Source organism: Macrosteles quadrilineatus, unplaced genomic scaffold, assembly GCF_028750875.1.
Source record: "Macrosteles quadrilineatus isolate MER2022 unplaced genomic scaffold, UCM_ALF_1.0 Scaffold_3__2_contigs__length_128488019, whole genome shotgun sequence".
Classification (NCBI taxonomy): domain Eukaryota; kingdom Metazoa; phylum Arthropoda; class Insecta; order Hemiptera; family Cicadellidae; genus Macrosteles; species Macrosteles quadrilineatus.
Window position 1 is genome coordinate 78,174,263 of NW_026542596.1, and position 24,496 is coordinate 78,198,758.

The 24,496-nt window shown below is 33.9% G+C and overlaps 2 protein-coding genes across 4 annotated transcripts in view; one reads left to right on the top strand and one right to left on the bottom strand.

Annotated features, from left to right (window-relative positions):
* Nucleotides 1–24,275, top strand: LOC128988483 (dehydrogenase/reductase SDR family member 11-like). Of its 3 annotated transcripts, none has more exons than XM_054409812.1 (7): nt 1–144; nt 11,951–12,119; nt 12,665–12,794; nt 15,425–15,557; nt 18,340–18,483; nt 18,722–18,795; nt 22,992–24,275. In XM_054409812.1, the coding sequence occupies exons 1-6, from the start codon at nt 1–3 to the stop codon at nt 18,776–18,778; spliced, it is 777 nt and encodes a 258-aa protein (XP_054265787.1). In that variant the 3' UTR covers nt 18,779–18,795; nt 22,992–24,275. The 3 variants fall into 3 exon arrangements, with proteins under 3 accessions (XP_054265787.1, XP_054265788.1, XP_054265789.1); XM_054409813.1 differs by having other exon boundaries at nt 1–132; XM_054409814.1 differs by lacking the exon at nt 18,722–18,795 and having other exon boundaries at nt 22,992–24,274.
* The window catches only part of LOC128988484 (uncharacterized), a 730,054-nt gene that overhangs the window by 69,720 nt on the left and 635,838 nt on the right, over nt 1–24,496 (bottom strand). The window lies entirely within an intron of this gene.

Sequence of the window (24,496 nt, forward strand, 5' to 3'; positions counted from 1 at the left end):
ATGGACCGATGGCACGGCAGGGTGGCCGTGGTGACCGGAGCGAGCTCCAACACCGGCGCTGCGATCATCAGGGCACTGGTCACTGGCGGGATGACCGTGGTGGCCGTGGCTCGCAGAGACACCCGTATACAGGTCCGTATGCAGGTGTGTATTTGTGTAATTACCATGTGTGAGTGTGTGTGGGTGCTTATATTTAGGGTATTTACGTATTAAAGCGATTACACCTAATAGCCTAACCTAACCTAATCTAAGCGTGGACGGTGTTTTAGGTTAGGTTAGGTTTGTTATTTAAGCTAATTAAAATCTTATTTGAATTTAATTTATCGGTGTGGTCGGTATAATACGTAGAACCATCTTTAGCATTAACGTAGTGTGGACTAATAATGTGTTTGTTCTGATTAATATTGGGCGCTGTGGGACTGTATATTTATGTAGACTAGAGGTCGTCCAGTGGTAGAAAACTCGACTGAAAATATTTAATGTACAGACCCTATCACCACTCTTTCACCCCACGCTTTAAATAAAACATGGGATTAGACTTTCTTCCATTTGTTTTAATTTTATGTGTATTATATCTTTATTATTTCGTCACCAGCATAAAAACCCATAAGGCCCATGTTTTAAAATTAATTTTTGTGTTTATTTTTGAGCCTATTTTTATAAAGGGTTCCTGCACATCTACAGGAAAATATATTTCTAACAGAATGAGTAGATTTTTTCTGCGATGCACACGAGCTGAGAAAAAAGGCATTCAAGAAACATGCTTGCCTATTAATATATAGGATGTAACTTTTTTGGCGCATTACTAACTACCATGTCTAATATGGCACAGTGTGGATTGCGCTTAGCTATGCGCATGATTGCTAACGACTGATTGATAACTTTATGACTGTGGAACTAAAATGTCGGGTCTATTTCAGACGAGGGTCGCCACTATATAAGCTGTTGAACAACCACAGTTTAGGTTAGGTTAGGTTAGTTTATATCTTTACTTACAAATTTTTAATGTACTAAACAAATATAACTACAATACCCGATAATCGTATAGGGAAACTTTAAATAGTGGCAGCCCTTTTCTAAAAAAAGACCCAAATTTCTTGCGAAAGTAGGCTATGTGTGGTGTTATGGATTAATTATAGTAAACTTGTAAAATTATGGCCTGTATATTGTATGCAGGTGTAAACGATTTTTTTGCAGTAATAGTTAAAATGCCAACTGTGTAAACAACAAATTGCAAGTGTCTTTGCATTTTTGCATTATTAATTACCATATGTAATATGGGATTGTGTATTGAATGTGGGTGTGTTTACCTTACTGATCGGGGTAACATGTTTCTGCTATTGTTCGTTAATAGTGAACATGTCAAATAAATGAATGTACATTGTATACTGATGTGTTTGTATTTGTGCATTACCAACTATGTAATGTGGTATTGTGTATTGTATGTGGGTGTGTTTACTTTTGAGCATAACGGATTAACGTGCTGTGGGACATATGTTTATGCAGGCCTGTATGTGTGTTAGAGTTAATTATTAACATGTTATGAGGGACTGTATATCATATCCAAATGTGTACTGGTATGTATTTTTGTGTGATACATGTCAACAGAGCGACTGTATAGACTATTAATGCGGGTGTGGCTGAATATCTTTATGCGACTGATTCATATAATGTGCTGAGTTAAGTGATGCTGCCAGTTTGTTTTATGCATAGCATGTAAGTGGACATTTTTTTTTATTAATGCATACACTGCGGGGCTGTATATTTGTTCAGTTTTATGTTTACCAACATTATTAATTATCACGTCAAAGAAACTGTACATTGTATGCGGGTGTGTATGTATTTTGTGTTTTACTAATTTACCATGTCTAATGCTGGCCCGTATATAGTGTGAATGTGTATGTGTATTTGTATTGGAAATAAAAGCACGGGCAGAGCAACTAGTTGATGTTTAATGCGGAACTATCGAATGGCTTTGCTCATTAATGAAAAACAAGAAAACTAAGGGATTACATATCGTACGCAGGAGTTTAACTATCTGCGCATAACTGTACATGTATATGTACATGTATATGTATATGACCTCTACGTGTAAGATAAAGTGCATAAAAACACAATTTAGCGTTAACATTTAATTTCCTTGTGCGAATCACAACATATCTTCGTGTGTCAGTGATTGTACATTTGTGAAGCCTTGTTTGTACTTTCATCCTAATTCCAAATTATGCACGAAATTTATAAACAAGTTTAAGATACCAGGGGATATGTAGGCAATACTAATACCACGCATTAAAGTTTCAAAAGTTCACCAAATTGTGAATAATTAACTTGGAATTGTCTCTAATTAGTGTGCAGAACTTTGGAATTCCCCACCTTACTCATTGTGCATATTAAATTGTGTTTTGTTGTTTCTAATTAATTCGTATGGACAATTATATGTATCTCTGAATAAATAATTAAGCAAAACATTGTAACTTGCGTCTTGGAATTAATTGTAATACATTTGAATTGAGGATTGTGTAAAATTGTGTCTTAAACAAAGCGAGTCCATCGTATGTTTAAAATTAATTAGTTATTAGACTGAAGTTTAGTGTAACAAATTGTAAACAATTCGTATCCATGGGTTCGTGGTCGTACAATTTTATCGATTGCAAGTGCATCCGTCTAGAGAAATTATCTTTGTAGGAAAGTACTTGCGTGCTCGCCTTAAAATCTGAAGGTCGCTGGTTCGATTCTAACCAAGATAGTTTCTGGGACCAGATGCCATTCGTCTTTGAGCTATCGAATTATTATACTATTCAACAAAACCCGAGTTAGAGAGTAACAAAACAAGACCAGGCTTTGGACCGTTCCTTTAAAAAGTTTAAAAATGCTAATAAAGTAGAAACACAAATAAAGAAGTAAAAAATATTTCTGTCGATCGTTATTAAACTGATTGATGCATTTGTATAAATAAAATAAGCATGCATGGGTCAATGATAAACCCACTCGCTACAAAATTACATTCCAAGCAGCAATTTATTAACGGGTTTCAGCTTATAAACTACTTTCAGAGACTTATACAAACAATTTATAAAACTAACCTACTCATGTTTTATCCATACATACTAAGAAACAGAGACAACCTACTCTTATCAACCAGTCCCTTGTGTACATAAAATAGGACAGTCTTAAAGAATATGCAGTAGACCAGACCTTTGATCATTATTTGACCTCCTCTAACTTGAAGCGCTACATAAATACTGTAGCACAGTTACTCTTTTGCCTGTATATTCTTCTAATACACCCATAATAAATCAACAGATGTAAGAATTACAATAGTAAGGTAGTTTTGATAAACCTTTGTTGTTACATTATTTCCATACCAGTAAATGTGCACTCAGTTTTATTCATATCTATTAACTGTTGTGGTATTTATCATGGCATTTACTGCAGTAGCCTATTAACTGCCATGTGATGGATATACTGTATATAATGACACGATATTGGTTATATTTAACCTATTAATTACAATGGATGTACATTATCGTCTGCTCCCAAGAAAATACAAAAGTGGAAAGACAAGTTTGACAAAATACTTCATATCAATAAATGGTTGATATTTGTTTATAAAAATGTGAAATAAAAATTTAAAACTCATCTATTTTGTAATTATGAAATATAAATTAGTATTCTCGTTCCTGTTAGGAAAACAAAACTTAATGATAGGGTTGGTAATGCTGTTTACGCTTAGTAATACATTACGAACACGATGGTCTGATGCATTAATACTTCGAACGGTGGAATAGCGAATAGCTGTCCGTTAAAAGCATAACATTGTACATTCGATAATGCAGGTTTAGTTTACCTTCATACTCATATACTGTTACATTAGCAGATATATGATACTGACATGCTGAATGAAATAGCAGAATAACTTTGCAAGGTAAACAAAAACACGAGATACATGTTTCATCATTTTATTTTCCTGTGATTGCAATTTATAAATGAAAAAACAATTTAAATTCATACGGTGTTCAAAATTTGTATATAATAGATATATACTTATATTGATTTATATGATAAACATTCTAATTAAATATGCCAAATCTCATAGAAAAATTATAGTTTTAAGAAAACATATATAAATTAAAAATGACCTTTGGTGAAATAAGCTCTCAAAAACTGTAAAAGTTCTGCCTGAAAAGTTTCTTTCTTATGGACAGGTGTTCCCAAACTTGAGGTAATCTTGTGACTACTGGCTAGCATCTGCTAATTGCTAAAACAATTAGGCTCTTGATCAAACAATAAGCCTTTGGGACTAAAGTCACACGTTCTAAAACCTGAGCACCTGCGTTTCTAATGAAAAAACATTATAAAACACTGTACACACAGCACAATGTAATCACAGAGGCTATCAATTATTGTTATTGAAAAAATACTCGTTCTGAAAATTCTTTTAAATCCTTTAAAATCCTTAAAAATTTGCCCATGAGTCTAGTCTGTTTTACCGTTTAAACAGATAAAATTTAAAAAAAAAACCTGTAATACCGTTAAGTGATCCTGCTTTCCTGTTAGGTATACCACTGGTATCAAAAAGGTTCAAGGTTTCAAAGGTTTCAAGTTGAATACCAAGACAGCTATCTATTAACTTGGTTTATTAGATTCTTGCTTTGTTTAGCAAGAATTTGCAAACATATATGTTTTATAATGTGGTTTAAAACTATGTGTCAATAAATTAATGTTTAAGGGTGTGATTATGATGTATTTTCACATCCTCAGTGATAAAGAGGATAATAAATTATTAAAAAGGGCTGGAATCCTAATTAGCAATCGCTTAAACAATAAATAGGAGTAAATAATATACGAATCGTACCCTCTATGTATTTGGCACGAATAAGCGAATATGAACGCAGCCATCCCCTGTCAGGTTACAGTCACTGTGAATTATGAGGTTAATAAACCAACCTCGAGATGTCAAGTCCTACAACCCCGGCTCTAGTGTGATGTCTGCAGTGTTTGATAAAGTGGGTCTCTCGCTTCTCGTGCTCTACATAATCTTCTACGTCTTGTTTCATAACGCAGTAAATGTTTAGTTGAAAAATATTCAAGTAAAACTACATTAACATTCACCGTTTGGTGTGGGACGCTCAACATTTTGTGTATATGTTTTACAGAGTGTAAAAGCACTACATATTTTAATGACAAAACAACCTGATATTTCAGTTTCCCTGAGCTATTTACATTGCCGATCAACTGATATGCGTTGTTGCATAGTTATCTATGAGGTTCTATTTCGTGTTATTGGGAATTTATTTCAAATCAAACACAACACTGCTTTCCCCAATCTGGATGAGTTCAAATAATACGTTAAAAGTTAATAATTGGTTTAATGCCAAGATACGTTTTAAATAGTACTATTATTGACATGTACAAATTGAAGGTAACCAAAAATATCCCCCGTTGCAGCAAACCTGCAGTATAAGTGAATTTCCATTTGACTGATTAGATTTTTGCTTAAATCTAGAGGTGACAGTAAGTTTTTAAAATTGTAAGTTTTTAAGAATTTGAATTCCGATTAGGTTCCTTGAATTTGTATTTGTCAATTATAGGTAGGTGATTTATTAGGTACTGGCATCACACTTGGAAACTTAATTTCAACCCTTTCTTGGCATAAAACCGATGATTTACTTTCAATGTATCATTTAAACTCTTCGAAATTGGGGAAACGATGTTTGTTTTATTTACAATAAATTCCCAAAAAACACTAAACCACATAGATACACATATCAACAACACATATCAGCTGATTGGCAATGAAGGAAAGAAAACGGGGATACCAGGTGCCAAAATATAGGGTTTTTTGTCATTAAAATGTGTCTCACAGTACTTTTAATTTGGATTGCGCATAAAAACACTATGTATAATGTAAAAATAAATATGATGGATATAAAAAGTGGTAGTCAAACAGCAACTATGCGTTAAATACTGCCTGAGGATTTTCAGTCATTGGACAAATGTGGTCGTTGGGTTCCAAAACCTCAATTAAATCACCAGATTAGTTTTATTGTTGGGAGCTTAGGCTATAAAAGGACTTAAAAGGACTAATTTATTTCAAGCATTTTGTGAGCAGTTTTTAGTAACGTTTTACGTATCTTTGTTATGTTAGAATGCTTTATAATCGTTTTAATCCTTATGAAACTTAATTAAATTACATTCAGCCTTTTCGTTATAATAGTGTACAATTAAATTTAAGTAAAACATTATTACCCAGTTGTCGGTTTGGTAGATATACGGGGCGTAGAACAGAGAGATGAAAAAAATTAATTTAATACTGTAACAATCCACTTCATTACATTTTTACTTTGTACTTCATGAGGGATACATTTTGTTGGACAAATTTATTTTTCAGTGTGTCACGGAACCCTCTACCAATATTTTAAGCATTGTTCCTGGGTACAATCACTAAAACCGCCATAACTCAGTTACATTCGTCCAATCCAAAAAAGGTGTCAATCGATTTGTAATTACATTTCCTTGAAAAAGCTATTCTTGTAAAATCCTTGTACAATCATGGTTTTTGAGTTATTTAAGAAACAAATTGTAAATGGCCACCATTTCGTTTTATGAATTTGGAAAATTGTCATAAATTTTCTGATGCTTAGACTAGTTTGCATGCATGTTTTGTGCAAAGTTTCAATATTGTATGTTTGACCACAAATTATAATCAAATAATAATCTAAAAAAAAGTGAAAAACAACATGTGTGAGTAACTAAGGACTTATGGACAATTTAAATATGATATTTAGATATGTTTCTTACCCAGGAACAATGCCCTAAAATATTGGTAGAGATTTTCTGGATACCCTGTATATTAGGTGTATATCTAGGAGCATTACTGACCAACATGTAAACTGCGGAACTGTATATTGCATGCAGGCATACAAGTCTTTGTGATCTACTGATAAACTTGTAAACCAGTTGACACTGTATGCAGTTGTGTAAGTATAGTATTTACGTATTATACCGTCCACAACTATAAATTGACTTCCAAATAAGATTTTAATTAGTTTAAATAACAAAATCTCCATATCCTAACCTAACCCTAACCACCCTTTTGCTAGGTTAGATTATAAGTTTTAGGTGTGGTTAGTATAATACGAGTACGTAGCTACTGTAAGTGTTACCAACTCAATTAATTTCAAACGCCTAACAAAAATGCAAAACATTGTTATATATTTTTTACGTTTGTTATATTATAGCTTTCACTGTTATCAACATTCATGCACTAATAGTTTTCAAAAAAAAAAAAAAAAATACTGGCTGAAGAGGAGATTGTCCAGCCACAGTGGGGGTTTAGCTCTCTGGAACGTCACAATAATGATTTTTAAGTTACAACAAACATATTAAAATGTACTTTATTTTATATTATCAAGTTTTCAAATACGATGATCAGTGTTGCGGTGTATATGACGAGGCAACCAATGAAAAATATAAATAATATCAACCTATTAGTTATATTTTTAAATAATTACCTATGTCGATTTTTTAAATTTATGTTAATAAGTATACTATAGTTGAATTCGTCGAATGCCAAACAACATTTGGTACATTGAACAATGAAGAAAACTATTTTTGGAAGAAGCTCTTTTGAATGAGCCTAAAGAAAACGTAGAGATTGTCCGCCTGTTTTAGTGTAACAATAGAGGGGTTGTGTGTTACTACTACAATGCACCAAATGACTTTGTCAGTTCCATGTAGCTTATTTCAGTTTAGACGAGCAGGTAGGATTGTGATGTCATTAGTGTGCCTGGAGCAAGACATGAAGTCGTTAAGACCTAATTACTCTATAGATGTCATTCGAAATGGGTTTTTATTCATCGGAGTACAAGAAATGGTCGAGGAGTATGTAAAAAGTATTCAGACTGATTTTTTTCATATCAACACTGTATATTGATATTTGTATACATCTACACTAAAACAATATTTGTTTGTAATCCAGTAAAATACATTGTTTGAATTTTGGTTTGCTTTCCTTAAACGGACAATACAATTTTTTTATGACCAAGGCTATCATTACTTTTAAAGACTCTAGAATGTTTCTTGTAGTTACTGTACTTTCGGACATTGTGAGATTTGGACGTCGTGCAACGGTCAAATATTGTATATTGGACGTCGTGAAACAGTAAAAAAATATATTTTGGACGTCGTCGTGGCATTTGGACTTTGGCAACACTCCCTAGACCAGTTGTATTGCATAGGCTATTACATCCAAACCATAGACCGACAGCAGTTAGCATAAGTTCTGGCGTCCACCACTAGGAGCACCGTGTCGCTACGTTGCAAGCGCTACGTAACTACAAGGCACTCCTAGCGGTGGTTGCCATAACTTATACTAACCGCAGCACTGCCATCGGTCTATATTTAATTCTTTTTGTCTATGACCAAACTATTAGATTTGTGGATGATTTGAGATGCATACGAATAGGCTTATAAATTTTGAAATTAGTGACATTTAAAAGACACCGAATGCGTCTGGTGAAGTCAAAATGAGCTCGAATGTCTTACGTAACATGACAGGAGGGTGTGCCGTGTGACGACTGACTACTGATCGGGTTGCTGAGATCACATTACAACTGGTCCAGACATATATACAGCCAGGAATGATGGCGACGGCCAAAAATTATTGTTTATGCATCATGGCAAAACTTGTATCTGAGAGTGTCAGTAATGCAGATTTGTTTATTTTATCCTAATGATCGTTACTACTTAAACACAGTATCTGAAAGATTACACCAATTAAATAGGTCTACCATAATGTAATGAACACTAATCTTAAAACATGTCAGTAATGCAGTTTAACAATTTCTTAGGAACAACGCCTTTATGTTCTAACGAAAATGTCGATTGTGCAAAATGTTTCTGTAAAAACAGTCCCGAAAAAAGTTGTTTGATAGTATATCGTTTTTTCAGTAGTAGACCGCTTGCTAGTTCAGAGTGTGGCAGTAAGATAGTCAGGTACTTTTCGTGTTTGCAGCACTGAACTTGATAAAATAAACAAGTCTCAACGATAATGTCGGTCCAAAAGACGTGTTCACGAACCTAACGATCACAGCAATACATGTGAGCATTTGTGCCTGCTTGACCATTCTGTGCCATTGCGACAGTAAGTATGTTACGTGACTGTGTCGGCCATGTTGGATTAGTCTTTGATCGATCATCTGAACATTGGTCCCAGGTTGAAAACAGACACAACGTTGTCGATGACATTGAAAATAATGATTTTTCAGATTATGAATTAGTTGTTGTTACTTTTTCTGCCTAAACTGTCTTATGGTTTACAACAAAGGAATGGACTGGGTTAAAAATAATTTACTTGACATTTGATAAATATAATTTGGGTGTATTGTAAGAGAGTGGTTATTGTTCAAAATTTCGATGCAACATTGATGTGGCAGGAATTGAACTGTGGCCTGTAAAAATGTTAAGAGACACGCAGTGCTTAAAAAAATAATGTTACTGGTGCGGACACTTGACAGGATACATGTTCATTGACTCTAGTATATTGACATGTACAACTTTATTGAAAAAAGTAAATTTATATGAATGACCCTATTCTGTTGATAGTTTTTAACTATAGTTCAACTATACGAGCAATAAACTAGCTAGCTTACTATAATTTTAATAAATAAAATGAAAGAAACCACATTTTTATGACCAAAGAGGTTACAAAAATGTAAAAATGTATAGCTTGCTAAAACAGTTGAAAGGCATTTTGATTGATGTAAAATTAAGTTATCAGCTCCAAGAAAGAAATTATATACCAACAATTTCGTTTATATTTAGCAAAATCTAAATTCATTATAATTTAGGAACTAAAACTCTTACTGAAAATAAAACACGGATTGGATTTTAAAAGTTGAAATGGTATTGACACTTGAAACGGAAGCATAGAAGATGAATTAAACATTTTTATCGCTGAATATGACAAAGCCGCGCAAAGGCAATAAAGTCGAGGACGACTTTATGGCGGTAATAACGCAAACAGTTCGGCGATATTACTGTGCGACTGTAACAGCGTCAAACGTAAAATGACACTCCACCTGCAACTCGTCTGGGTGAATAGAATGTCGGTCTGTTACAGCGTCAAACGTAAAATGACACTCCACCTGCAACTAGTCTCGGTGAATTGAATGTCAGTCTGTTATTGGGTTAAACGTAAAATGACACTCCACCTGCAACTAGTCTCAATGAATAGAATGTCGGTCTGTTATTGGGTTAAACGTAAAATGACACTCCACCTGCAACTAGTCTCAATGAATAGAATGTCGGTCTGTTATTGGGTTAAACGTAAAATGACACTCCACCTGCAACTAGTCTCAATGAATTGAATGTCAGTCTGTTATTGGGTTAAACGTAAAATGACACTCCACCTGCAACTAGTCTCAATGAATAGAATGTCGGTCTGTTATTGGGTTAAACGTAAAATGACACTCCACCTGCAACTAGTCTCAATGAATAGAATGTCGGTCTGTTATTGGGTTAAACGTAAAATGACACTCCACCTGCAACTAGTCTCAATGAATAGAATGTCGGTCTGTTACAGCGTCAAACGTAAAATGACACTCCACCTGCAACTAGTCTCAATGAATAGAATGTCGGTCTGTTACAGCGTCAAACGTAAAATGACACTCCACCTGCAACTAGTCCCAATGAATAGAATGTCGGTCTGTTATTGGGTTAAACGTAAAATGACACTCCACCTGCAACTAGTCTCAGTCAATAGAATGTCGGTCTGTTTACAGCGTCAAACGTAAAATGACACTTCACCTGCAACTAGTCTCAGTGAATAGAATGTCGGTCTGTTTACAGCGTCAAACGTAAAATCACACTCCACCTGCAACTAGTCTCAGTGAATAGAATGTCGGTCTGTTTACAGCGTCAAACGTAAAATGACACTCCACCTGAAACTAGTCTCAGTGAATAGAATGTCGGTCTGTTTACAGCGTCAAACGTAAAATGACACTTAACCTGCAACTAGTCTCAGTGAATAGAATGTCGGTCTGTTTACAGCGTCAAACGTAAAATGACACTTCACCTGCAACTAGTCTCAGTGAATAGAATGTCGGTCTGTTACAGCGTCAAACGTAAAATGACACTCCACCTGCAACTAGTCTCAGTGAACAGAATGTCGGTCTGTTACAGCGTCAAACGTAAAATGACACTCCACCTGCAACTAGTCTCAGTGAATAGAATGTCGGTCTGTTACAGCGTCAAACGTAAAATGACACTCTACCTGCAACTAGTCTCAGTGAATAGAATGTCCGTCAGTTACAGAGTCAAACGTAAAATGACACTCCACCTGCAACTAGTCTCAGTGAATAGAATGTCCGTCAGTTACAGAGTCAAACGTAAAATGACACTCCACCTGCAACTAGTCTCAGTGAATAGAATGTCCGTCAGTTACAGAGTCAAACGTAAAATGACACTCCACCTGCAACTAGTCTCAGTGAATAGAATGTCGGTCTGTAAACGTAAAATGACACTCCACCTGCAACTAGTCTCAGTGAATAGAATGTCGGTCTGTTACAGCGTCAAACGTAAAATGACACTCCACCTGCAACTAGTCTCAGTGAATAGAATGTCGGTCTGTTACAGCGTCAAACGTTAAATGACACTCTACCTGCAACTAGTCTCGGTGAATAGAACGTCCGTCTGTTACAGCGTCAAACGTTAAATGACACTTCACCTGCAACTAGTCTCAGTGAATAGAATGTCCGTCTGTTACAGCGTCAAACGTAAAATGACACTCCACCTGAAACTAGTGTCAGTGAATATAATGTCGGTCTGTTACAGCGTCAAATGTAAAATGACACTCCACCTGTAAATAGTCTAGGTGAATAAAATGCCATTCTGATACATTGTTGGGTTTTCATCATGAGTTAAAAATCACAAACTGTAATGATTCTAGGAGCTAGTTGACGAGCTGAAGGATAGCAGCGGCAAGTTGTACCCAGTGAAGGCTGACGTCACGAAGGAGGAGGATGTGACGGCCGCCTTCCGTTGGATCGAGCGCAACGTCGGTGGAGTGGACGTGCTGGTGAACAATGCTGATATATCGATCAGCACTCATGTCGCTGGTAATGCTCTTAGCTCTCTAGCACCGTTGCTCTTTTGTCAAAAGCTTTACAAAGTTTTCAACTATTTAAAAATGAGATAGTAAAATAAAACTTAAGTAAATTTATATCCGACTTTCATTTTTATATCAATACGATTGTGATTCATACATCCTTGGTTGAAAATCTGAGAAACACATTATTAATGTATCTGCCATACTGAAGAAGTCACCTTAATTGGAATTAATGTCTCAGCCAACATAAAAAATCTACTTGGAAATACCGTAAGGCCCGCGAGTTTAGGAAAATCCTTTGAACCAAATCAAAGTGAATTTGCAACCTATCGAAGCTTTTAGCAACTTTTATGCCACATTATAAAATAAAGGAAATCAAATGTTATACTAAAGATTACAAATTACTAAGCTACTAGCATACTAAAAATTTTATAAGTAGTTCATTTAACAATCTTCTTGAACTTAGAAAGTTGTAACAGCTGATCGATAAGATAGGATGTCTAACTTAGTTCTAAAATATCAATCCATGTCTGAATATTCATGGTTGCGTCACAGATGGGCGAATGTCAGAGTGGAGACGTATGTTTGACCTGAACGTCATCGCCCTAGGCTCATGCTGCAGGGAGGCCATCGCGTCCATGCGTGCTCGCAGGATACCAGACGGCCAGATCATCAATGTCAACAAGTATTTGACTATAGTCTACAGTGTGGTTGTTGTTACATTGTGGCTAGTGAGGTTTATTAATGTTATTGCTACTGAGTGATCAAATTAGTAGACGTAATCCTTGTTTTGGTCTCTTAAAAGAAACTTTTTAAGTTTCACATGTACTGGAGCTCGGCCTGTAAATGTAATGAGTAAAAAAGTGCTAAACAACGTATGAATAGAGTTGTAGAGTTAATTCAGCACATGAGATTTCAAGATTTAATCGGGCACCTTTCTCACAATAGTATAATATTACCACTACTATGTCTAATAATATTACACCAGTATTGTTAGAATTAATTGATTAGGTAAAACGACACCCCTTTTGCCTCTAAAACCCATTCAGAAGTTTGAAAGTTTAGTGTAAACTCCCTAATTACTTCCTTAACAACCAATCTTTGCTCATTACACCGGTTGATTTGCTTTTGTGAACATTCTTTTCCTTCATACTTGAAGAAAGTACACTGATATAATAAAATAATTACAATAAACAAATTAAATATCGTGTTTATATTTAAATAGTTTTTGAATCCAATTGCTTCATTTCCATCCCTGTACATCAATTAAGACAACCATTGAGTGATAGTTTTTTTACCCCAGTTGATGTTAGTAATTAAATTACCGCTAACGAAGCTCATTGAATTTTCTAGCGACGTTTTAGCATTTAGTTGGGACCGAGATGTTTCGTAATGGGGTATTAACTACTCTAAACTACGCCTAACTATATGAACAGATTACCGTATCGGGGTTTTTTTTGGAAGTACATCCACAAAGTGTTCCATATTACAATTTATCAGTAAAGTGAAGAAGCGTATGTATTTAATCACGCACCATTAGTACCTCGTTAAGAATCGGTTTCATAAGAATCTTGCAAGTGTAAAAAGCTCATATAGTTTTAATTAACATAAGTTGAAATTCCCCACGAACGCTCGTTGTATTTAACATGACAACTTCGAAGATTTTAACGACAATTTGGTATTCATATGGTGGTCGCGCCCTTGTCTGTGTATAGAACTAAACATTAAGGTGTAACCAGTAAAAAAATGCAATGAAGTTGATTAACCTCATTGAAAAAATGTGTTGGTGTCAATTATTGATTTTTGTCGAATCCGCTGATTTTTTACCAAACTAAACGGGAAGGAAAATCCATGCTATAGTAAAGCATCGCTTATATCCCATCAATTATCTTAGTAATAAAAACTAACGGAGGATAATAGAGTTTTAGACTGTAGCACATTTTATGAGTGGCTCATTTATTTGGTTCATATAGATGAGATGTCTATTAGTACATGAATACAAAAGTCCATAGTTAACACAAATTTTAATTGTCTCAAAGTTCAACACAATTTTAAATATCTGTTACAGCTTTTTTTTTAAACTAGCCGTTTCAATTCAGTTCTTAGAATTGAAAATATTCACTTATCAGTATTGTTTGCTTACTTAATAGCATTGTTTTTTTATTTTTACTTAATAGCACGTGTAATGAATCAATGAGGTCCAACGACTGAGAGAAAGGGAATGAGAATGAGAATGAGAATGAGAATGAGAATGAGAATGAGAGAATGAGAATGAGAATTTTATTTGGTCTTTTAAACATGCAGTTACATGCAATCAGACAAGTCATTTATAATAATCATCTGGCAACAATCAGTTAGGCTAACAGTCCCAGTTAGTAAACTGGGTTGACTTGGCTTAAATCACACCATGCACAAAAACAGGCAAATATAATAAATAAATAAATAGTTAAATAATGGCAACTACAATAGTAGAATAAATAGTGCACAAACTACTCTTATCTACTTTCAAAAAACACACCATGCACAAACTACTTCAAACTTCAGGCACAGCAAAAGCAATCAAAAGCATCTACTTACAACAGCTGTAGGAATTTCAAAAAATTCTTTTATAGCATACAAAGGATGCGCCAATAACAACTCTTGCAGTTTCCGCTTAAACTGACGAATCTCCAGGTTTCGTGCTGAATACGGCAATGCATTAAATAGATTTATTGCTAAGATATCACAGTTTAGTTGAGTTTTTCTAAGTCTAACATAAGGTATATCTATTACATGTTTATTTCTTGTGTCATGCTCATACACCTCGGCTCTAGTTACTACATTCCCAATACTATTTTCCTTAAAAATAACTAAAATATCAAAAATAAACAAGCTGTAAACAGTCATCAGTTTCTCAGATACAAATAAGGGTTTGCAATGTGTTTCATAAGAAGCATTAAACCTAATTGCCTTCTTTTGAGTAGTTAGGATACTTTTAACATCAGTTGCACTGCCCCATAGGCAAAAGTAAAATTGTATTGCTTATATCAACCAATCAGCTGTTCAGGCCAATTTAATTATTGTTAATGAGTGGTGCAATTAGTGTTTGGTACAATGATTCGTTGCATAACTGTCAGTAGCAATGAGAGGTCACAAACGAAAACATAACCTCTTTTAGAAGTTATATGAATAGTGTTTGTTTGATTGAACTCTGTCGTAGTTAAAGTAGTGTTAATGTAATCGTTGCGTTAACTACTATCATGTTTTCACTTGACACACTGTTTCTGAGCTCTGCCCGTGACATTTTAATCTTTAATCTGTCTACTTCCCTTTCAGTCTGTCAATTCATCGGGTGTCGCCGTTCCCTCTGGGCAGCTTCGTGTACTGCGCCTCCAAGAGAGCCGCAAGGGTATTGACCGAGGGTCTACGTAGGGAGTTGGCCGCCACCAGGTCCAAGATCAAAGTCACGGTGAGGAAGTCACGAAAAGGAGTATTTACTATGACAACTTTACTAAGTAATCCAGTGATTATTTTTTTGCCCATAATTATCCTATGCAGTATATTAATAGGCAAGCATGTTGATTGAAATCCTTTTTTCTCAGCTAGTGTGCACCGCAGGGAAAATCTACGCAAACTGTTAGATATTTGCCTGTAGATGTGCAGGATCCATTTATAAATTTAGATAGGCTTAAAATAAGCACAAACATGAATAAAAAAAAATGGGCCTCTTGGGTTGCCATGCTGATGACTAAATAACAACGAAATGTAAACAGAAGATCAAAATAAACGGAAGGAATTCCAAACATGCGTTTTTAAAGTGAGGGATGAAAATAGAATTTGCACAATACATATTTTTGGTCGAGTTTTCGACCACGGAATGACCTCTAGTTTACAATAGATAGGTGAGTAATCTAAAAAATAAATAATCCGTAATTTTATACTTGTATTAGTGATAAGACCGTCCGATAGAGAAAACCACTACCCGTAACACACGAACACAGGTAAAAGTAATAAAAACCAGGTGTGTTAACTAAAAATGAAAACCTAATTCTATAAATATACCTTGAGTGCTCAAATATTGGAAGATTAATTATGTCTCTGGCCGTTAACGCGGAATGCAAGTAAATGATAAAAATCCTGAAAAGCTATTGCGAAAAATGTCTTGCGTTATTCTTGAAATAAATTAATTTGAATTCAGTTTTCTTCACCCATACGATAACATTTCCAATCAAAGTGATGGCCCAAATGTTGTTAGAATGTATGAAGATTGTAAGTCAGAGGAGAGTTGTTCATCTGTCTGTCCATTTGATTGCTTCCCTCTTAACAAACGACTTTTATACATCACTCTTCTAACAAGATTCTCAGCGACTGCACATTTGGTCTTCTCCAAAGTCTCATTATATGCTGAACGATTTTTATAAATACTTGTTATTCATTCAATTGTCAAAAAATACGGGATATTCCTTCAGTTATTTAAATAATACAAAACCTGGCAAATCCGTTATCAAGATTTGTATATTAGGAAGCGATTTGCGTGATTGAGTTTCGTTATGCATTAATTGTTCACAAAGAAGAGAGATTTTCAATTAGATTAGTTTCCCACATACACATAGATAGGATTTAGTAAACGGAAAAACTAAAGCAAGGTTGCACAAACATGCATTTCCGGTTGAACACCATTGGCTTTTACTAAATGATAAGCTTATGATTTTGAATATGTCTTTAATAAATAAATTTCTAAACCTAGTAACTTGACCTCCATGTATCAATTCAACTTAATGAAATCATCTATACACAATGAGAAACAATTAGGAACGATGCCTTGTGTTACGAGTTAGACATATAACCCAGTTGTATTTTATTGATAAGCATCTAGGTATAAAATTATACAAATTCATAAGTTTTGAATTTTAATATAAAAAAGAGTCGAGTAACGTCGCTCTTAAAAGAAATTAAACTGCGGAGAATAGCAAATGTTTGATTTCGTGGAAATGTTTCATATAAAGTTGACGTGACGATACAAACATATTTCTAAAAACCATTTCATTTCCAATAGTTCTTTTTGCAGTTAACATAATTGAATACATTTTCTTCGTACATTACTGAAATACCGGTAAACATTGTTACAAACAAAGCTTTCAAAGAATAAGAGATGAATTGCGAGAACCGGCTTTATTTTCTTGCCTTTGTATCATGTTTCGTGTTTTTTTGATACTGTTTTGACAAAGTTTGATGTATTTTAGATCTATTATATATTTTAGCCAGACAGATCCAAAATCTATATATTAATAGACAAACATGTTTCTTTAAAACCTTTTTTCTCAACTCGTGTACATCGCATGGAAGATTTACGCTTATTGTTAGAAAAATAAAATTTTCCTGTAGATATGCGGAATCTCTTTATAAAGAACAAAAAATGAATTTAAAGTAAAAAAAAATGTACATAGGCCTTATGGGTTGCCATCATCATGCTGGTGATGATATAACAACGAAATATAAACAGAAAATGAAAACAAATGGAAGAAATTTAAATCACATGTCTTATTTACACTATGGGATGAAAATAGAGAAGTCTGTACATTTCATATTTTTTGTCAAGATTTCGACCACTGGACGACCTCTAGTATCTATAATATGAGAGAAAGCTCTACAGGCTAACCTAATTTTCAAACCATATTCATGAATCACACGAATGCGCTCTAGCAGTTAGGTCTACGGTGATAAAATTATATTAATTATAATACCTTAATACTTACATTATAATATTATAGTTCTGAATAACTGTCAAGACAGCATAAAGTTGATGTCTTCACAGTACAAACAATTAATATTGGATGAGCTAGTGTAAAAAGTGGTTAGCGTCATAGGTGCGGGAAGAACGGGTTCGATCCCAAGCATGTAAAAAAAACAGAGATTTTAACCACTTTCCCTTTAAAGAATTTGATGTTTCTTTTATGGAAATGTTACTGGCGTAGATGCAAAAACAAGTATAATATCAGAGGGTGGTTTAGGTAAAAAAATACGTTTTACCTAAACCAGGTAGTCATAGCAAACTGGGTTCATTGTTGTCGACTCATGGTAGATGGGTACGACACACTATTGTGTCGTAGAGCCAACAAACACTAATTTGCCAAATACTATTACAAGTTGTGACACGCGTAGTTGTTTATAAAGCTTTTATAGTTATAGGCGTGTACAGGCTGTGTGTGTTTGTGTGTGTGTGTAACTACATTTCCGTGTTGTCGTTCCAGTGTGTAAGCACCAGTGTGTCGGACCCCCAGCTTGTGGAGGTGGTCGGCTGGAACGAAGATGTTTACCTCAACAAAGTGTTCTTCCACTCCAAGGACATAGCTGACACTGTCATCTTTGTGCTGTCCGCCCCACCCAACGTCCAGGTATATTGTTCCATTATGTATGTCCTGTGTCGTAAGCATATATTACTGAAGTTTTTTTTTTCTAATTTTCCTAAGCATTGTAGCCTATTAATGTATTCCTCGAAGGCTTTAAGTTAAATCCTACAAGGAACTTGCTGTTTCCTAATCAATTGAACTGTTCTCAAAAAATCATATTTGGAAAGACTCAATCTATTGTGAAAAATTAATTCACGAATTAATTAAACCCGAACACTTACAGAAAGAAAATAAAGCTCAAGCCTCTACAACGATCGTGGGACCACGGCGACCAGTGTAACTCCCAAGTGAACACAAGTAATAGCTTTTCCTATAAAAAGTTTACTTAATTTTACTAAAACAAATAAATAAATAATATATTTTTCATGTTCATGCCTACTCAGATTGCTTCATTATATTTTCCCATGAATAATCAAATATATAATTAAGATTATTGGTGGAACTTACTTTTGTATTTGATGCAAGTAATAAACGTATCATTATCGAAAGTGGAAGTGTTGGAAGTGTGGAGGACGTAGCAGCAATGGTTAACTTATAAGCGTCTCACCTGGTATAGACAGGTTTTACCTGATTTTTACGTTCTCCCCCTATACGGAGAAAGTATTGTTTTCATCAAAATTTTCAATTTTGAGCTTTGAATAGATATATCCGCTTTGGGCCCAACTGAATCCAAAAGGTTTGTCCGTATGCCTGTCAGTTTGTATGAGTGGACGTGTACAGAGCTACTGACCATACCTGTTGTCCGCTTTTGATGAAATTTGGCACGCGAGCACATGGTATCTCCAGGCACCTTTTTAATTTTTTTTAATTTTGTTTTTTTAATGGTGGTTTTGCCATAAAACCCATAAAATAACGGAAAAATAGAATTTCATTAAAATGGCCAAAACCTTTTTTAGATTGATTATATATATATATATATATATATATATATATATATATATTATAGTCCTTTAAATTCCGAACAAAATAGTACAAATTCCATTTCCCAAAAAATCACGGTTCGAAAGTTATTGTTACTTTTGTTATTTTCTGATAAAAACCCAATGAAAAAGGAAAAATCTAATTTTGAAAAAAAAACTGGTTATGATTAAAATTATCATGTTATGGTCCTTTAAATTCGGAACAAAACGGTACAAATACCATTTCCGTAAAAATTAAGGTTCAAAGTAATTGTAACATGTGTCATTTTCCATAAAACCCCATAAAAAACAGTAAATCAGATTTAAGGAAAAAAAACTGGTTTTGATTATAATTAATTTGTTATTGCCCTTATAATTATAAAAAAAATGTGCAACCCCCATTGCTGAAACGAATACGGTAAAAAAGATGTTGCAACTTTTGAAATTATCCCTATAAAATACCATAGTTAGATACTCCCACTGCTTAGCCATGATAACATTTGTTCACAAGCTAATGGGAGAAAGTATGTGTCAGATTTCTGATACCGTTTATTTATTTGATTATTATTTTGAGTAGCAAAATTTACATGGAATGTCAACAAGTGCAAGTAACATTTTGCATAGGACCAAAATACTTTTTTTTTGACGTAAAGTTGTCTAAGCTCATAAGATAAAAGATTGTAATTTTGCACTGGAATTCAAGAGGTTCTAGAGTGTCTTTCATGAATCTGAAAATTTGTTTTCGTGAAATAAAATACCAAGCGGTGACGTTTTTGCTAATACACAGTGGAAATATAAAGATACTTGAGAAATACAAAATAATACTTTTCCAGTGTCTATATTATAAACATACTGCGCTGATTCGTGTGGTAAGAGAGAACAACTTAATGAAAATATCATCTCTAATATTCCCAAATATAAATGCTCGTTTCCAAAATATAGTTTCCAAATACAAATGCCTATATATTAAAACGAAACAGGGTTTTTTTTATTTCACGATTCTGAATCAACCACTTGACAGATTTTTATGATTTTTGTGTTGAAAGAAAGATAATTTTGAGAACTAGGGAATGTCGAAGCCATAATTTTAGTTTAGGGTTTCAGTTTTTTAGAAATTAAGTTTTAATTTTCAAAAAGTCTAGCAGCCGACGGACGAGTTAAAGTCGTTTTAGTGGTGGTTTAACTAACAGCTGGTTTCTAACTGTCATTGAAATGTTTATGTTACAAGTTGTTTGTGTACAAAAATATTGATCGTCAGAGTTTGCCTACACGATATTTTACTTTAAAATGCAGTTTATTTTCTACAGTAAAAAGATCTATGTTATCAGGAGATTGTGTAATTTTGAACTAAACATTTTAAACGTTTAATCAAGTTATGTCATAAATGTAATCCGTCTAAGTATAAGTGCTTAATCCTAGATATAAGTGGTTTACGTGTTGATTCATATTTTTCTAGATGTTTGAATATAAGTATGACTGCATACAGTACACATTTTATTCATAATGAAAATGTCAACCGGTGTAGTAGGTCTCCAGAAAACTGACCAGTAAGCTGCAGGGTGTCAGTAGAAACCAAAATCGATTCATACCATAGGCCCTATCATAACTATCCCAGTAGTACTGTATGATTCAGAAACCTGATAAAGGGGTACATTCCAAAAGTAGACCAAAAGGCTCGGATCTCGGATGGGCTGGGGAAAAGTGTATTCCAAGGAGTACTGCAAGGTAGACGACCACTTGGAAGACCAAGTAATGAAAGACATCTTCAGACTGGTATCTTCCTGTCATCCAGAAATGGCAGGGGATAGAAGAGCCAGGAGGCCAGGATCATTTTAGAGGTTTCAGTGGCCAAGGTGATAAAATAAGGTACGGTAAGTGATAGTAAGCCCATGCAGTGGATGGTGGTATGTAGCTACTGTACTCAAAGCCAGTGTGTGTGAATCGGCCACCAAGTTTTAAACTAGCTGTTCTGAATCATATTCAGTTTTAATTGACTACTCGATTCCCGTACGTAGGACGGGGCCAACAGCTCGTTTTAATATAAAAATAAATTGATAATTTTACTCTTACTAAGTCCAATATAACATAATACTAAGTCCTGTATAACAAATTGGAATGAATATCTTTAAATGTTAAAAGGGACGTTTTATCACATCTTGAATGGCTTGAAGGTCTTTAAAGATTTCAAGGATTAGTCGCCACAATCAAACTTTCCTTTCGCTTAGATTTCAATCTCGGCCAGTTCCCTTGCCTAATTTACATAGACCACGTCTTTATTTCCTGCTTTTCCCTCTTAGAAGTTTTAATACCAATCTTTCAGAATATTTAAAGAATGAAATTCCACGTACACTTTACACTTGATCGCAACTCATAGTACATAATATAGTTTAGTTTTTCTTATCTTTCTTTTATGTGGTCCACTCTTTTGTTTAGAGTTCATTGAGCATGTTTTGATATTGTTAGCTATTTCTTTATTGTGACACGATAATTAATTATGAACACCTTCAACGCTGCTGACCTTCTTTAATGTATACGAATACCAATTTTTATTTTCTATTCTCTTAGACAACGACAAACTAAATTATTAGTCAGATGAAAACGGGTTCTCATGCGTGCTAACAAGTAAAAAGTTACTAATAAAGGCAGTGTAATGAAGTAACCAAAAACGTTGGTAATGATATAACCCCTTCCTTACCAACTTTAATCTCGCTGGGGAGAAAAATAAGGAATCAACCCTTCTTTGACATAATACAGCGAGTTATAATGTTATATATCCACAATAAGATGAATTTTCTTTGGTCGGGATATGCCATGTGTATATCATAGAAAACATATCTTGTAAGATTTTCCACTTTTGAAGAATGGATAATAGATTACTCAATAGCAGCAAAACAGTTTGTTTTCATTTAAAAAGTAATACTAGCACAAGAACCTTACACACGGAACTTTAGACATCTTCTATAGGCAAACATGTTTCTTTAAAACCTGTATTCTCAGCTGTTGTATATCACAGGGAAAATCTACGCATATTGTTAGAAATATATTTTCCTGTAGATGTGCAAAACTCCTTTATAAATTAAAATAGGCTCAAAAAATAAGCACAAAAAATGAATTTAAAATTCTAAAATAAATTACATGGGCCTTATGGGTTGCCATTCTGGTGATGAATAACAACGAAATATAAACAGAAGATCAAAACAAATGGAAGATATTCCAATAACATGTTTTATTTACAGTGTGGGGTGAAAATAGAGAAGTCTGTACATGACAAATGTTTGGTCGAGTTTTCGACCACTGGACGACCTCTAGTCTGATTTAATATACTCGAGTCCAACTAACTACTGTGGTGACACAAAATATGTAAAATTTCCCCATCTTTTAGTGGATTCAGCCAATTTAACTCAACCGACTTGCTACTAAAAAAGTGCTAGTAAACATTATTAAACTGTAATAGTAAATTAAAATAAAGAATTTTTGATTTAATTTCAATTCGCCAAACATATTTTCACAGTAATACTCTATTGTAGGTAATGCATGTATTCCCGATATCTCATTTATTGTTCCATTTCCCATTAAACGTTTTGTGGTTTTCAGGTCAATGAAGTATTGCTGTAATGGACCAATGGGAGAAACGCCTTGAATCTCACTGTTTAATAAAAGGTGTTACAGTGTCAATCATATTTAAAATAATTTTTATTGTCATTGGAAAAAAGTATGCCACGTATCATACCAATAATGTGGTATATTGTAGAATAAACTGTAGCGTTTACCATGACAAAATACTTATAAAAAATTTATTACTTTTAAGTACACATGCATATGATTACCGAAAGTAGGCCTTGCTTTGAGTAATAGTAATAGTAATTGCAATTATTAATACGAGCCTTTAATTGAAATCATTGAAAGTTTTATTTAAATTTAAAAAGTGAAATTTACATGTGCTAGCATTTATTCAATATAGTTTTTATCTAGCACTTTTATTGCTTAAATGATTTTCAGTCAAATGATCTCCACAAAAAAGATTATGTCTAGTGGAATGTTGCAAATATGATTTGTATACGAAAGTTTTCCGAAGTTCCTATAAACAAATAGATCTGTGATAATGAAATTCAGTCTGATGTTTATCCAAATCCAGTAATTATTCAGTTTATTTAAACAAAATAGGACATAAAATAAGTTTTTATTATTTTAATAAGAGTAAAAGCAGAATTACAATATGTACATCATATTATCTTTTTCTGTTCTACATGACGTATCAAAGTACAGTGCTTTAAATTGTTTTCTTTACGTAATAATAGAAATAATATGAACGTCATAAATTGAACATATGTACATTATCGGTTGGGCAAGGAAAGGACCATAGCTTTTATGTGGCTTGGTTAGTTAAACCATACACAAGAAAATAAATATAGACCGACAGCAGTGCTGCGGTTAGCCTAAGTTCTGGCGACCACCGCTAGGAGTGCCGTGAGTTACGGCGCACACCGCTTCAGCGTCTGCTGGTAACAAATTCTAACTGTATATAATATTCCTCACTGCCATCAGTAAGAAGTAAATGTTTTATTTCTAAATTTACGCAACAAGTTAAATAACATTTTATGTTTTACTGTTAAGTAGGCTGTTAGTATATTGTATATTAGATGAGTAGTACATAAGTAGTTTTAATTTTGCGCTTTGTCTAAACTGTACCATGTCCTTAAAAGTGTCAAAGTGTTAGTAAAGGTTTCATCAGCTTAAAAATAAACTAGTTCGCTGTGTTTTTTTTTACCCTTAAATGTTTACAAAATTAGTCTATTATCTAAATCAACTCTCTTTTATAATTGTATTGAATGTGTGAATTGGGATCAATTTATATACTGGTAATTAAAATTACTTAAGTAAACGATTAAAGTTACCTGTAAGTATGGCAGATGTAATTTACTTAGTAAATGCAAAGGTAAAATAATTAATATAGTTAATTATTAGCTGTTTTTTTCTGTCCCATTTAAAATTATTAAAAACTATGTTTATTTGTATTCATAGTTCTTTGCTTGTATTAAATAAAAAGTGCATCACTCATATTTAATGTTGTAAACTCATATACTATAATGTAACATTAG